The sequence below is a fragment of the Protopterus annectens genome, chromosome 7.part0, assembly GCF_019279795.1.
Source record: "Protopterus annectens isolate FY-2018-M chromosome 7.part0, PAN1.0, whole genome shotgun sequence".
NCBI lineage: Eukaryota > Metazoa > Chordata > Ceratodontiformes > Protopteridae > Protopterus > Protopterus annectens.
Window position 1 is genome coordinate 1,597,133,582 of NC_056739.1, and position 15,622 is coordinate 1,597,149,203.

The 15,622-nt window shown below is 41.0% G+C and overlaps 1 protein-coding gene across 3 annotated transcripts in view; it reads right to left on the reverse strand.

The window, feature by feature from the left end:
• BICD2 (BICD cargo adaptor 2) overlaps positions 1–15,622 on the reverse strand; it is a 1,042,429-nt gene that overhangs the window by 293,637 nt on the left and 733,170 nt on the right. For all 3 annotated transcript variants that reach the window (XM_044078150.1, XM_044078149.1, XM_044078151.1), the window contains exon 4: positions 8,842–9,291. In XM_044078150.1, coding sequence (XP_043934085.1) covers positions 8,842–9,291 — 450 coding nt within the window. The remainder of the gene's footprint in view (positions 1–8,841; positions 9,292–15,622) is intronic.

Below are 15,622 nucleotides of genomic sequence, written 5' to 3' on the forward strand. Positions count from 1 at the left end.
ACTAATAGGATAAGTATGTACTTGGCATAAATGATATTTAGAACTTTTCTTGTGAGGTTGTTGGTTAAAGTACGTGCTCATGAGCAAGTCTGACTTTATTAAGAAACATCACAAATGTAGCTGGAACAAAGCTATTACTAAAAAAAAGGAAATTATGTCTTACCATAACGTTCCATCTGTGTTGTAGATCTTCATTCATTCATTGCTGATACGACTTCGGTTCCATCCTCAGAACCGACGCGCCGGTACCAAGCTCGCGCCAGCCAAAAACTCTCACCTATGAACTACCCACAATGCCCCTCTCAGTCTCTTCAGATTGAGTTTACCCACCCTTATAGTTGTTGTGTCTTTCAGCTTTTCCCAGTTAGGGGTCACCACAGCGGAACTCCAGTCCGCTAATGATTGGCAGTAGATGCTTGTCCCCTGGAGGCCAAAACCAATTTGTAATGAGTGATAAAGGTATGAGGTCTTGCCCAAGTGGCCGCTGCTCAGATATCATTCATAGAGGCTCTGGAATGAAAGGCCACTGAAGTAGCTAACAATCTAGTAGAGTGAGCCATTATTTTGGAAGGCAAGGACACTTTGTTTTGATGGTAGATGAAAGTAAAGGCGTTTGAGCCAAGAAGTCATTTTAGAAACAGGCTTACCTATACTTGGTCCTGCAAAGGCCGCAAACGATCCATTTTCCTTAAAGATTTAGAGAATCTAGAACTAGAAACTAAGATGCCTAGGAATATCGAGGGTATGCATAAATTATTCCCCTCTATTTGAATGGTGGGAAAAGAAAGCCGGTAGGTCAATAGATTGGCTAATGGAAAACCCAGAAATGACCTTGAGCAAAAAGGAGGGGTCAGTATGTAGAGAAACTCTTTCCCTATGAAAAATCAAGTATGGTCTCTTGACACTCAAGGCCTGCAACTCAGATACTCTTCTCGTTGAGGTAAAAGCTACTAGACATAGAGTTTTCCAAGGCAAAAATTTGATATCACAGGAATTAGAAGGCTCGAAGGGGAGGACTTGTTAATGAGTGAAGCACCAAAGTTAAGTCCCATGGCTCTATTGGAGGCTTGACAGGAGGTTTAACATGTAATACTCTTTTCATGAAGGTTTTGCACAATCGGTGTGACATAACAGACGAATTGTCAATACCACTGTGAAAGTTTGCAATAGCTGCTAAATGCACTGTAATTGTCAACGCTGAAGCTCCTGCGTGCAACAGGGTAGTGAGGTATTGTAGGATCTTCTGAATAGGCATGGAAAAGGGGTCTATGTTATGTTCTTTGGCCCATCTAGAGAACCTAGTCCACTTACTGGAATAAATTTTTCTGGTGGAAGGTTTGTGTGAAGCCAGAAGGATCTCGCGAACAGGGGATAAAATATCAGGTAGCCTGGCAATCATCAGAAGTGGAGAAACCAAGCTGTGAGCTTGAGACTGGGGTGAATCAGTCCCCGAGGATGAGACAGCAGTCCTTGAACTGATCCAGGATCCACAGGCTGTGAATCAAGTGAGGCCACAGAAATGGGAACCAGACTTGACGGGGCCAATAAGGGGCAATGACGATCACTTTGCTTCTCAACCTTTGAGCTTTCTGTAGAAATTTCGGGATGAGGGGAAATGGGGGAAAGGCATACAGTAGACCGGGGGGCCAATAGTGCATCAGAGCATCCCTCGATGACTCCCCCTGAGGGGGGATCAGGTGGGATCAGTGCAAAGTAGCTTCTGAATTTTTGGTTTAGGGGTGAAACAAACCGGTCGTAGCAAGGCCTGCCCCAGCGGCAGAAGATTTGAGCCGCTTTTGTCAGATTGAGGAACCACTTGTGAGGCATCAAAATGTTCCTGCTCAGATTGTTTGCAATAAGACTGGAACTCCTGGGAATGTACATTGCTATGAGAAAGCGGTTGGAAGTCATCACCCAATGCCAAATGGTCATGGCTTCTCGACACAGGGGATAAGACCTGCTTCCGCCTTGTTTGTTGATGTACCAGATGACTGACATTTTGTCCGATTGAATTGCAATGGCCCTGGAAGGGAGGGATGTCTCAAACGCTTGCAACGCCAAGAGAACTGCCCTCAATTCCAGGACATTTATGTGCAAACTGGCCTCCATGTGGGACCTGGTGCCTTGGACAGCATTTCCCTGGAAATCCCCCCACAACAGGGAAGCATTCATGGTCACTGCGGCCCTGAGCTGGAGGAAACAGAACAGTCAACACCAAAGATTTGTTTCTGGCTTCATCCACCATAGCATTTCTTTCTTGCAAAGGTTTGTAAGGCGTATCATCTGGTCGAGTGGTTGGGTTAAGACTGACCATTGTGATGAAAGGAGTCACTGTAATAGTCTCATGTGCAACCTTGCCAGTGGCACTAAGGTAATGTTTGCTGCCACACAGCCCAATAGTTGTAGAACAAGGTGTGCTGGTACAAAAGTCTGCAGAAGGAGGAATTGAATCTAGTTTCTTATTTTTTTAAAGCCTGTGAGGGGGAGGGGAAGCTTGACTGGACACTGTGTGGAAGATCACTCCAATGAACTGCAGTGCTCTTGTTGGACACGTGTGATTTGTCCATGTTGATCATGATACCTAGGTGAAGAGCAAGGTCTTGAGTGTAAGAGACTGAGGATGAGAAGGTTCCTGATCGTGGCAGTAAGGAGCCAATCGTCTAGATATGGAAACACCTGGAATCCTTGTAGGCAGAGATGAGCTTCTACGACTGCCATACATTTGGTGAACACTCTGGGGGCTGTTGAGAGACCAAAGGGCAGTACTCTGAACTGGTAGTGATTGGTTCCCAGCCGGAAGTGGAGAAATCTCCAGGAGCATTTATCCATCTTTATGTGGTAATACGCATCCTGGAGGTCTATAGAACACATCCAGTTGTCCTTCTCCAGAAAGGGGAGAATGGACTGCAGTGTGACCATCCGGAATTTTTGAGGTTTGATGAATTTGTTTAGTAAGCAGAGATCCAGGATTGGTCTCCAGTCCCCTGTCTTTTGGCACTAAAAAGAACCTCGAGTAAAACCCGGATCCTCTTTGGTCTGGTGGGCCTGGTTGGATGACTCTTTCTTAGCAGACTTTCGATTTCTAAGGCTACAGTCTCCCTCATACTGGGTGGGACATTGAGGATTAGTTTTATGGGTCTGGGAATAAGGTCGAATGGGATATGACAGCCTCTGGATATTATTTTCTGCACCCATGCATCCTTTGTTATGAGTTGCCAGGCCTGTAGGTGCAGAGAAAATCGACCCCTGACTGCTTCCAGAGGAAAGCAATCGGGCCGCTGCTCAGAAGCACTGGAAGGGTCGGCCAGAGAAGGAATCCCTAGCGCCCTGGTTGTGTGGACCCCCTCTGCCCCAAAAGGGGCATCTTCCAGATGAGTTGCCCCCTCTCTGCCCTGGGGGAATTGCTCATCACGAGTGTCACAAAAAGATCCTTGGGACTTCATGAACCACAACCCCGCACTGATTCCTGGCGTAGGATCTCTGGGGGGGTGGAAAAACGTATGCCCACAGCAGACAAGGTCTTTCCGTCCTTCTCACTACATGATAGTATGTCTCTTACTTTGGGACCAAAAAGAGAAGATTCGTCAACAGGCACATTGACAAAGGAAGATTTAAAAGGGTCTGCGAAGTCGCACAAAAGCATCCAAGCATGCTGTCTCATGACAATGCCCGATGTGGCTGCTCGCGCTGCCCTGTCGGTAGTGTGAGAAATCAAGCGCATTGAGGAGTTTGAGATGGATTCCAAGGTAGCTAGCTGAGAGGCAACTGTATCACGCACCTCCTCAGGCAGTACCACTGCCAAAGAGGCAAACATTTTTGAAATTAGGTCTCTTTGGAGGCAAGTAACGTGTGCCAGGTAATTCAGTGACCGGATGGCAAAGGTCACTGAAGAGTAGGACCGCTTCCCCAGTCTGTCCATAGCCTGAGACTCCCTGTTCAGGGGATGAACAGTGGAACTATCTTCTGCCAGTTCCCTCTTGGTGGCCACCACCACGTCCATGGAATCAACTGCCAGCTGTTTGGACCAGTTGGACTGGTCTTCTAGAGTGAACAAAATTTTATCTGGCCTCTGGGGGACAGGTTTTATGTTGTCTGGGGCCTTCCAGGCATGCTGCACAATAAGTCTAATGAGCTCATCCACAGGTGGGGGTCACCCGGGAAGTAGATGGTTGAGCACGGAAATCCTGCAAGCGCATGGATTCCTCCGAAGAAGGGTTGGAGGGCTTCCAGTCTCCCCTCTGCTTGAGAATCTCAAGAATGTCTCCAAATGAGATGTCTTCCGGAGAAGACTGTGAGGACCCTTCCCCCTCATCGTAATCGGTATCTTCAGTGATGGATTCCTCAAAGGAATCAAGATGCTTCCTCTTGCAAAGTTTCTTCCGGGGTGGCTTCCCAGTGGGGTCTTCTGAGGAGGACTCCGGAGAAAGTGTTCCCTTCAAGGGAAGGTCTTGCGACTCCTGTGCTCAAGATCCCAGAGTAGGAGGTACAGACAGCTGCATGCTAGACGGGGGTTCTGATGCCAGTACTGCCAACTGTGAGCCTGTTGAAGCAAGAACACTCTCCATCACCTGGAAAGCAGGCCCGCCCAAGGCGGGATGGGAGCCCGGAACCAAGACGGAAGACCTTGGAATCGGGGTCACACCCTGCCCCAAGGAGCCTGCCTTCAGGTAAGAAGCTCCGAGAGGACCGGTAGCTGCCGAAGAGCCATGGCCATAGACGGCGCCATAGAAAAATCAGCGCCAAACTAGGTGCCATGGTGCCAACAGCCCAATCATTACTTTGACAGTGCGGCAGTTCCAAAGGAGCCATGGCACCAAGAGTAATCGGTGCCGACAGGGAAGCCTCCGCTGTCGGAGCAGAGACAGAATGCACCGGGATGGCTATCTGTACCGAAGTCTCCGAGACCTGGGAGGAGGTCGGAGGAGGATAGACAGGTGAATATGCTGTGAGAGCTTCCGTTCCAAGAGGGAGGGAAGGCCTAGTCAGGGTGGGTAATCCTCTAGCTGCCAAAAGCTGGTCCACAACCCTCACTACATTTTGTTCCGAAAGACTCTTGGTGGATTTGAAGGATGCTGCTGATGGAGAATCTGGTCTTTCAAGAAATGACTAAGAGGGAGAATACCTGGTTCTGGGAAGTTGCTCGACCTTCTGAACTGAAGGTGTCATTATCAGTGGAGCTGTGTAAGACATCGGCACCGTGGCTGGGGATGGTGCTGATGCAGGTACAGTGGTCGGAGCCTGTGTCATAAACAAGGTCAGCACTGAGGGGGATGGTGCCAAAACTGGTACAGTGGTTGGAGTCTGACTCAGAATTAAGGATGGCACTGAGGAAGAAGACAGGGAACCTGGTGCCAAAGCGGTCTGTACAGACGGTGTGGGAGAAGCCCAGTGTCGACTCTGTTCCGAGGAGGACGGGGATGTTGGAACAGAAAGACTCCGTTTTTCCTTATGCTTTTTCACATCCTTGTGCTTAGGAGGTGGTGAGACCTCTGCCCCAGAAAGAGCCTTCGCAAAGGATGATTTCAGCATACCCTTTAGAATGAGCTTGTTCTTGCGTTCAGCCAATGTACGGTTGCTGAAGCTAGAACAAATGTCACAAGAAACGTTAATGTGGTCAACGCCCAAACAAACACACCGGGCATGACCGTCAGAGTTGGGCATCTTACGCCCGCACTTATCACATTGCTTGAACCCAAGCTTAGCCTTATCCAACATTATAACACACTAGCATTACCACATAATAAAACTATATGTACCAAACAAGAAGATAAAGGGATAGTGAAAAAACTCTCTCTCTCTCTTTTTTTTTTTTACAGATCTAGGAAAGGAGTACCAACAATGGTACTAAGAAATACCAAAAAGGTAAGAGAAGGGCCTACTAGGTAGGGAAGAGGGAGTAGTACCAACGATGGTATGAAAGAATTACCAAGGTAGTGGGTAGGGTTTAGTCAGGAAATACAGAAAATAGAAACAAGAAATAACCTTAGACGAGAAACTGGCTAATAAGACACTAAAACTAGAAATAACCACTAAAAAGCTACACTTAGCTTGAGAGAAGGTTTGTCACGTTTGATGAGGAAGCAGCAAATGAGATCTGAAGAGACTACGAGAGGGGCATTGTGGGTAGGTCTTAGCCGAGAGTTTTTGGCTGGCGCGAGCTTGGTACAGGCCGTGTCGGTTCCAAGGACGGAACCGAAGTCCTATCAGTAAGGAAAGAATTTTCGAAGACTTACAACATCAGATGTCCATGTTTCACGCTGCTCCATACTGTAAAGGTCTGTTACACACTAATTAAGAATTTTATTAGCAGCTAAACATGGTAAATAACACTGAATCATATGAAATTATCGAAGAAAAGAGGCTTTGCCTATTTGGACTTCTCTGGTAGTGAAAACACAAAGAAATTATAGAAAACATTTTAACTATGTCAAGAGATTCCTATGTTTCGCTTTATGACATTAACATTGTACACAATTAAGCATTTCAGTAACTACAGTAATTACTTTTAGGTTTGTAGTTAACTAATTATCATTGTATACAAAGGGCTTACAGTATTTCTGACACAAATACAGGATTAATTGGCAAACTGCCATAGTCAGAACAGTCAGTGTAACATTAAACCACTGTCAATCAATTGTGACCACCCACTGCCAGCGCAAACTGTGGACGGTAAGTTTCAGTCTTGTATACTGTTATACTGCATCCCCATCCAGACCACTTGAGGGTATAGAAAATTACAAAATAGCATTAGACTAGCTCAATATATGACAAATAAGCATTTTTAGTCGCTTGATGGAGTTTTCATTTAAAGCACAAAATACGATAGATAGCAACGTGGGATGGGAGTCTGTTTTCCAGTTCTTTCTTAATTTTTCTGTATAAATATCCACTATTCGCATGTGTACTTTCTATTATTGCTTGGGAAGCCAATGGTCATTTCTACTAACATTTTTTTTCTAATGCATGATAAATAACAGTTCAGTTTTTAAACATATTTGGTGTAGTTTTGTGGGAGTGAGTGTTGACAGCATTTCTTCCGTGATTTTTATTCGTTCTGCATTTTTGCATATGACATAATACAATATAATTAGCAAATTCTAAAAGACACGGTCTCAGTGTAACTGACTTACTTTGGTGTAAGCCTGCTTTATAGGCAGGTCTTACACCTCAGTAAGTTATTTGCACTGAAAGCAGGTCTTTTGGATTATGTCCCAATGCATATGTGTGCACTTTATATAACTGGCAGGGAATGCTACTGCTGTGCATTTCTGTTGATTTTAAAACATGCAGATAGTGAACATCCAAGCAGAGGACATATTTTATAGAATGAATATTGTACAACTACTGACTGACTTGACAAAGTCTTTTGACTGACTTTTACGTATAACAAGACAGCTTTGTGATAAAATGTTGGGCCTTTTATTGTAGCTTTCCTTTTAAATATCTAACAAATCTATGCCTCCTTTAGAAGCATTCTGGTTTAGTACAGTACGTGGTATGTTGTTTTGTATGGGAGACAGAAAGTCCTTTTTCTGACTTCTAGGGAAGGCTCAGAGAATCTTCCGTGATTTGAAGGAGACTTATTGCATGTAACAGTGCAACAGTCTACATATATTTGAGTAATCTGAATTCAGTTATGTATGTCTTATACTGTCTGTAGTTACACAAGGAAGATCACTCTATTTTAAGCAGTTAAACATGTAAGTGGCCTAACACTAAAAGACATAGGAGTCACACTCATGAGACAGGAGCAGGAACAGAGTTTCCGGGACACTGGATGGTTTGCCACATAGCCCTATGTCTACAGATCCATTTCATCTAAGGATGACCTGGAGTACAACATCCAACTGGCAATTTATTAGTTAAGAGATACAGTATATAATATATCAGAAAAAAATGAACAAAACAGTATTTTAAATCTGATTATATACCAAAAAAGGAAAATTCTTAAATATGTTACAATAAAAGGCACCCCAATCATTATACCACAGTAATTTTATTATGAGGAATGTTTCAGGTAAAATAGAATCTAAAACCACTGGGACTCTTTTGTACAGTTATTATATCTCCTTAAAGCTATTCAGCTCTGAGGATTCTACAAATAAAATAATCCAGTAAAAATGAATACCTTTTTGTCTCTATAGAACATCAATAATGAAAGGATGCAAATGAAACAAGGGTATTGTGCTTAGCTGGTGGTACTGCTCATTGAAATTAATTCAGACTGACATGTGGAAATTCATTTATCATTTATAATTCATAATTAAAGATCATTATTTAATCATGGTGGCAGAGAAAAAAATCCACTGGGATAATTTTATGCCACTTATCTGCTCAAAGTACATAAATTAATTTTATTATTAAATTTAAAGGAGAGTTATTAGCATGATATTGTAAAGCCCGCAATTCCTGTACATGCTTTGCATGTTAAGACCTTATAACAAGTCACATAGATAACATGCTATGTATTAAGTAATATTTGCAGTACAGAAAAGAGATACAAATACGTTTCTACGGTAATGACAGCCAAAGTGAAGCTTTATGATAAAAAAGTGTTAAATTACTGCTTGTAATTACCAGTTACTATCTTTGTACGAAGGGATAATTTTGTAGGGCTTTTGTCCAGCTTTTCTTTCCGGATCCCCTCCTTACATAAGAACCACTAGGCACTGGCTAACCTTTCAACAAAATGTAATGAATAAAGTAAAACAAAAATAGATTTAAACATGTAGGACAAAGCATTGTTTTTTTTTTTTTTTTTTTTTTTGCTACAAGAATACCAAAAGGTGTCCAGCAACTCTAGTTTTGTCAGATGTTATATAAATTACTACTTTTGGTTACCTGAACAAGCTGTTGTTTGAGCTTCTGAATTTCTGAAATGTTCAATTCACTCAGAATGTCATTGACCAGGCTTGGTGCTGGCTGCAAAGAATCATTCTTTTTGGGCGTAGATACCTTAAGGTCGTTGGCAAGTTTGCTAAACATGTTCTGCTCATAGCTGTTCAGCATCTCATCATTGTTAGGTTCTGTGCTGTCATCACTAAACTTCAGCCCATCCAGTGAGAAATTCAGATGGCTGGTATATAAGGAGTCACTGATGTTCATGTAATGAGAAAGCTCCTTGCGCAAATTGTTCTTTTGCTCACGTTCAGTTTTTAATGTCTCCAAGGCCTCCTCCAGCTGCCGTTCCGCTATCTCCTTCAGCCGAATGGCATCTTCCAACTGGCTATTTAGAAACACAGTGTCTTCTTCAAGTCTTTTGATTTCATGCTTGAGGCCCTCAAATTCTACCTGTGCCAAAGAGACATGAAAAAAAAGTAATTAGCACGCTGGCTGAAAAACAAAAAAGTTTCCTGGAAAATACTAGAGGGGGTAAAATTCAAAGACAAAAGCTCACAATTACCTTAAAAGTGAGCAATGTGGGAACTACTAGGCATTTTCTTACATAACACTGAAAGGAGAAAACAATGAACAGTCTCACCTTGAGATATACTACAAAAAAATAAGTTATGTACTTACCATAAAGTTCCGTCTGTATTGCCCATTATGATTCTTCCTCAACCATCGGGTTCGGATCCGATCCTTGAATCTGACTCGACTGATACTACAGTTCATGGCTAACTAAAACTCTCGAGCTCCTCCCTACTCATAATGCACCAACCACTAACATATCTCAGATTTTGTTTGCTAGAAGACATAAACAGTAACTATCGGAATAATGTTCCTAACAAAGGAAACCAGTATCTGGGATGCCATACAAGAAACAGTGGTGTCTTAATAGTATCTCATTCTTCCAGAGGTCTAAGATGACAAAGGTTGGGGGTTAGCGGGCGGGAAGTTGAAGAAGAATGAAAATGGACAACACAGATGGGAACATTATGGTAAGTACATAACTTCTTTATCTGATTATGTCAATTTTCATTCATTCATTCCTCAACCATTGGGACAGAGTCCCCAACTACCTTACAGCCTGGGTGGACTCTAAGGAAGGATATTCCTAAGCATGGAGAAAACAACCAGGCTCTCTCACCACGAAATTATGTATGAGTCTGGTGTATCCGATACAGACTTGAAGCTCACAAAAATGTAGCAGCAAAGCAAGGAGTCAAAAGCAAAGAGTCAAAGGCAACAACTCCGTTAGTTCAATAGGCAGTATACACTCAGTATGTAGTGAGCAATGAAGTACAGCATAAAGTCACAAACTCACGAAATATGAATTCACTTTGTCAAAATAAGTAGCAGATAATCCAGTATATAAGGGCGTTAAAAGCTGGCTTTCGGTCACACCACCACCAAATCAGATAATTCATCAGACAATACATCTAAAATTCAAAGCAACTATTTATACAAATAGATCTAAAAAAATTTAAAACCATCAACTCAAGCAATTTTCTAATTAAAAGTTAATGCATGCTAGTTAAAGAAGTTTTCTTTGAGTGCTGCATTCCATTTAAAACCTAAGTTCTTCTTAGACACTAAGCACTAAAGATATGATTTTAGACTCTGTAAATTGGTACTGGTGGCGGTATTTTCGTGAACCATGAAAGTTTAACTAAAGTTAAATTAGAATAGCCACCTGATATATAAAATAGATTAGCACATTTAAAACACATTCAATTTCACAAACATGATGTAAAACATTGACATAGGTATAGAGCTTACTGTATTGTACTATATTACAGATGGCTCTATAACAATATGTTGCATAAATAAGTAAATAAATAGGTTGAATAAATTGAATAAATTAAATAATTTAATGAACAGTTGAGTAGATATAAATAAATAGATAGATAGATACCTATCTTATTCAAATGTAGACCCAATAATGATAGCACCAAAGAATCATTTTACTAATATTTGATGAGTTCATTCATAATTAAACTAGTATATTTGACTATTGATCAAGATCACAAATTATGATTGATCATGGTGTTATATGTTTAATAGTCAAATGGATAAATAAACAAATAAATATATGAATAAATAAATAAATAAGTAAATAAAGAAATAAATGTCTATTTACTGTGGTGTAAATCCCCTATTTATAAATTCAATAATTTATGTTTCGGTGATTATTGAAATTCACAATTTATTGTTAAATGCAATTATTAATCAAAATTATTGGTTTCAAATTCCATATCACTGAATTGGAAGATGACTGAACATTAAATATTAAATATTAGATAAATTGATTAAATTAAATATGAAATATAAATATTAAATATTAGATATATGAGTGTAAAAATGTGTAGAACACTAATAAAACATAATATATAAAAAATATATATATAAAAATATATATAAAAAATGTATAAATATGTTAAACCAGTGAATGAATAATAGTCAGTATGATGCTTAAAAAGTCAATAGTAAGATAGACACAATACAATCTATGGTACTGGATGGATGCATACATAAATGAGTACAATCATTAAAGTACTATTGTTTAGAAGATATTTTTAAGATTTGATATAACAAAAGTATATAATATTGTGCAAAAGAGCAATATACAATTAATAAACATATATATGTAAAGTATCTAGATTTCCAAACTGGTTTGATGGAAACTTGGTTATTAATGCCAGGAGGTATGTGTGCAGCCAATCTTAATATCCATTTTAACTCCTTATTGTTTAAAAGTATTGAATTATCATTATTAGTATTATTATATATTCCTAAGCATGGTTGAACCAAAAAACACTCTTCCCCTTGAGACCAGATCCAATTTGTACTGAGTACTAAAAGTACGAGGATTAGCCCAAGTAGAAGCTGCACAAATGTCATCCATTGAATGGTTGGATAACTATACTGATGAGGATGCCATAGATCTTGTAGCATGAGCTTTTAAAGGTATTTGTAAAGAAATGCCTAACTTATTATACACAAAGGCTATGCAGTCCGTAATCTATCTCACCAATGTCACTTTTGTTACAGATTTGCCCAATTTGTTATCTGTAAAGGATATAAACAATTGAACAGATTTTCTAATGTCTTTTGTTCTGTGTAAGCAGAAACGCAGCTGTCTATGAACGTCTAATAAATGTAACATGTATGTTTTAGAATTTTGGGAAGAAAACAGGCAAGTTAACAGACTGATAATGAATTCTGACACCACCCTAGGAAGGAAGGAATAGTTGGTTCTTAATGTCACCCTACCCTTATGGAAAATTAAGTAAGGCAGTTTAGAGGATAACACGAAGTTCTTAAATTCTCCTGGCAGAGGTAATAGCTACTAGTAATTATTTATTTTATTTATATTTGTTGACCGGAAGTGTCCGACTGGACGTAGGTCCATTTTCAGCAGAGGCCCGGGGAGAAAAGCTCCACAGTTCAAACAAACAGACAGTAGTTACATTGGATTACATAGCGATTAACAATTTTCATAGCAATTACTTACAACATATTTACAGTTGAAGAACATAGTACATCAGTAGACAACTAGAATCTATCTGTGAAGTACATAACAGACATTAACAAATGTTACAATAAGAAGTTCCTGCTGTATAATAAGTACTACTATGAGCATCTGAGCTTGCTATAATCAAGGTAGTTAGTGGAGTGGAAAGAAAAGTAGTGGTTGGATGGGGTGGGTAATATTAGAGTGGGAGTTGCAAGGACTTAGCCAGTATGTTTTTAGGTGTGCTTTTAGTAAAGGTTTGAAGTGGGTGCATGATGGTATGGAGGTAATTGTGGGTGGGAGGGAGTTCCATAATTTGGCTATGGTGCAAGAGAATAGTGCTTCACCAGCAGAGGTCTTGGCTTTAGTGATCTGCAAGTGATTTTTGTTGCTGGATCTTAGTGGTCTGGTGGCGTGATAGGGTTGGAGTAGATTCTGGAGGGATGGGACATTTAGTGGATGGTTTACGAGTTTGTGGGTGAGTGAGAGTTGATAGCACTGAAGGAGGTGAGGGAGTTCAAGCCAGCCCAGTTCATCAAGTGAGAGACAGTGGTGACTACGGTAGGATGCCCCTGTGGCGAATTTGGCGATTTTGTTGTAGCAGGTCTCTAGCTTGTTTAGATCGCATTGCCTTAGGTTGGTATATATTGGAGAGGCATAAAGTAGGGTGGAGATAAGGTGGGAATTTGCTATTGAAATCTTTGCTGCTTTGGTGAGAAGTTGCTTATTTCTGTATAACGCTCCTAGCTTTTTATGGACTTTGTATAACGCTCCTAGCTTTTTATGGACTTTTTTTATGGTCATGCATATGTGAATGTCAAATTTTAGTTTATTGTCCATTTCCACTCCTAGCAATTTGGTGTGTTCAGTTGGGTATATAGTGGTGTTGTCTTTTGCTGTGATGTTAAAGTGAGAATTGTTTTGAGTATGTTTAGTGGGTTGGAAGATGAGTAGTTTAGTTTTGTTTGGGTTGAGTATTAATTGGGCATCAGATAACCAAGTTTCAACAGAGGAAAAGGCTTCCTGTGTGACTTTTTGCAGTTTGGGAAGGGACTGGGCTGAGCAGATGATGGTCGAGTCATCTGCATATTGTATGAGTGTGCCATGTTTGGTGGCAGAGGCTAGATTATTGGTGAAAACAGAGAAGAGTAGGGGTCCAAGGATGGATCCTTGGGGAACCCCTATGGAGACAGGTAGCTGGGGAGATATGTCACTTTGCCATACAACGGATTGTTGGCGGTCAGACAGGTAACTCTGAAACCAGCCAGTGACTGATTGTGAGAAGGATAGGTTACTGAGGACGGAGATAAGTTGTTTGTGTGGGACCATGTAAAATGCTTTAGATAGGTCTAGGAAAGTAGCAGAGGAGAGATAGCCATTGTTTTTATGCTAAATGATAGTATTAGTAAAGGAGAGTAAGGCAGTGGTGGGTGCTATGGTTTGGTCGGAAACCATGCTGAGTATTGGAAAGGAGATTGTTAGTAAGGAGGTAGTCTGAGACCTGACAGTGTATTCATCTCTCTAGTATTTTGGAAAGTGGTGAGAGAATAGCTATGGGGCAGTCATTGGTTAGTTCTGTGGAGGGTCTGCCTTTGTGGAGGGGAATTATATGTGATACTTTCCACAGTGTGGGAAAGTACAGTTTTGTACCTACCATAAATGTAGATGTCCGATAGGTATGCATCTGCAGTCATAACATATGGGTTTGTCCTGCCTCAGGCAGCCCTTCGGTCGGCCGGATTCCAAAGTCTGGGTCTGGCCTCGGCTGATGTCGCACTTTCCCCGACGTCAGAGCGTCTGGGGTATAAAAGCATCAGCCGACACCATTTTCCTCAGTGTTTCTTGCCCCAGATGCCAGGTGCCCTCTAGGAAGGCTAAATTTGGAGAAATGCAATAAATTCCAAACATTTTCAAAAATATATACATATATATACAAACAAATACACCATAATAGATCCCCCAGCTAGCTAATAGAGGGGTAAGCACCCTAGGAATACCACAGAGGGGAAGGAAGGAGGGTAAACCTGACTGCAGATGCATACCTATCGGACATCTACATTTATGGTACTATGTCCTTCAAGGATGCATCTGCAGTCATAACATATGGGTAGAATACCATAGCCATTCTGGGGGTGGAGGCACTAAGAAAAGGATGGTGTAGTTAAGATACCCTGCAGGACTGCTGTAGCAAAACCTGCTCTGGATCTGGAGTATAAAGGTAAATTGTAATGCTTGGCACATGTATGCACGGAGCTCCATGTAGCAGCTTCTAAAATGTCCTTGGTAGCCACCCCTCTTAGGAAGGCTGTAGTGGTGGCTGTGGCTCTCGTGGAATGAGGCCTAATGTTTGCAGGAACCGTCTTTCCATGAAAGGAGTAACAAAATCGAATGCAATTTCCTATCCATTTTTAAATTGTCTGTTTGGAAATTGCTTTTCCTTGTGCCCCAGCAGCATATGCTACGAACAGTTGGTCAGTCTTTCTGTAACTTTTAGTTCTGTCCAAATAGTAGCGTAATTGTCTGTGTATATTCAGAGTGTGTAGAAGTTTTTCCCCTTTATTTTGTGGATTTGGGAAGAATGTAGGCAAGTGAATAGCTTGGTTCAAGGATACCCTAGATACCACCTTTGGCATAAAAGTAGGATTGGTTCTTAATGAAACTCTGTCCTGATGGAAAATAAGAAATGGCTGCACTGCCATTAAAGCTTGTAACTCAGATACTCTTCCTGCTGAAGTTATGGCCAGAAGGAATGCAGTTTTCCAAGACAGAAACTGTAGATCCACCGATGCTGCTGGTTCAAAGGGAGGAAGTGTTAGTTTCTCCAGCACAAAGTTGAGATCCCAAGTAGGTAAAGGAGGTTTCCTTGGAGGATTGATGTTTTTGATTCCTCTCAGAAATTGCCTGAGGAGAGGATGCGAGAAAATAGGTGGATCAAAATTGTATTCTGCTGAAATTGCTGAGGCATGTATCTTAATGGAAGAATAGGACAGGCTATTGTGGAACAATTCTGCTAAGTATTCCAGAATATGTGCCATGCTCACAACTGTCACATCTAAGCCTTTTGTTGTGTTCCAAATGAGAAATCTTTTCCATTTTGCTGAGTATGCCTTCCTTGTGGAAGGGTAAGCTTCCATAATAATGTCCTTTACTCTCTGTGATAAGCTATTCTGAGGAGGGGTTATGGTATTTTCCAGGCAGTTAGCTGCAATGTTTTCAAGTTGGGAT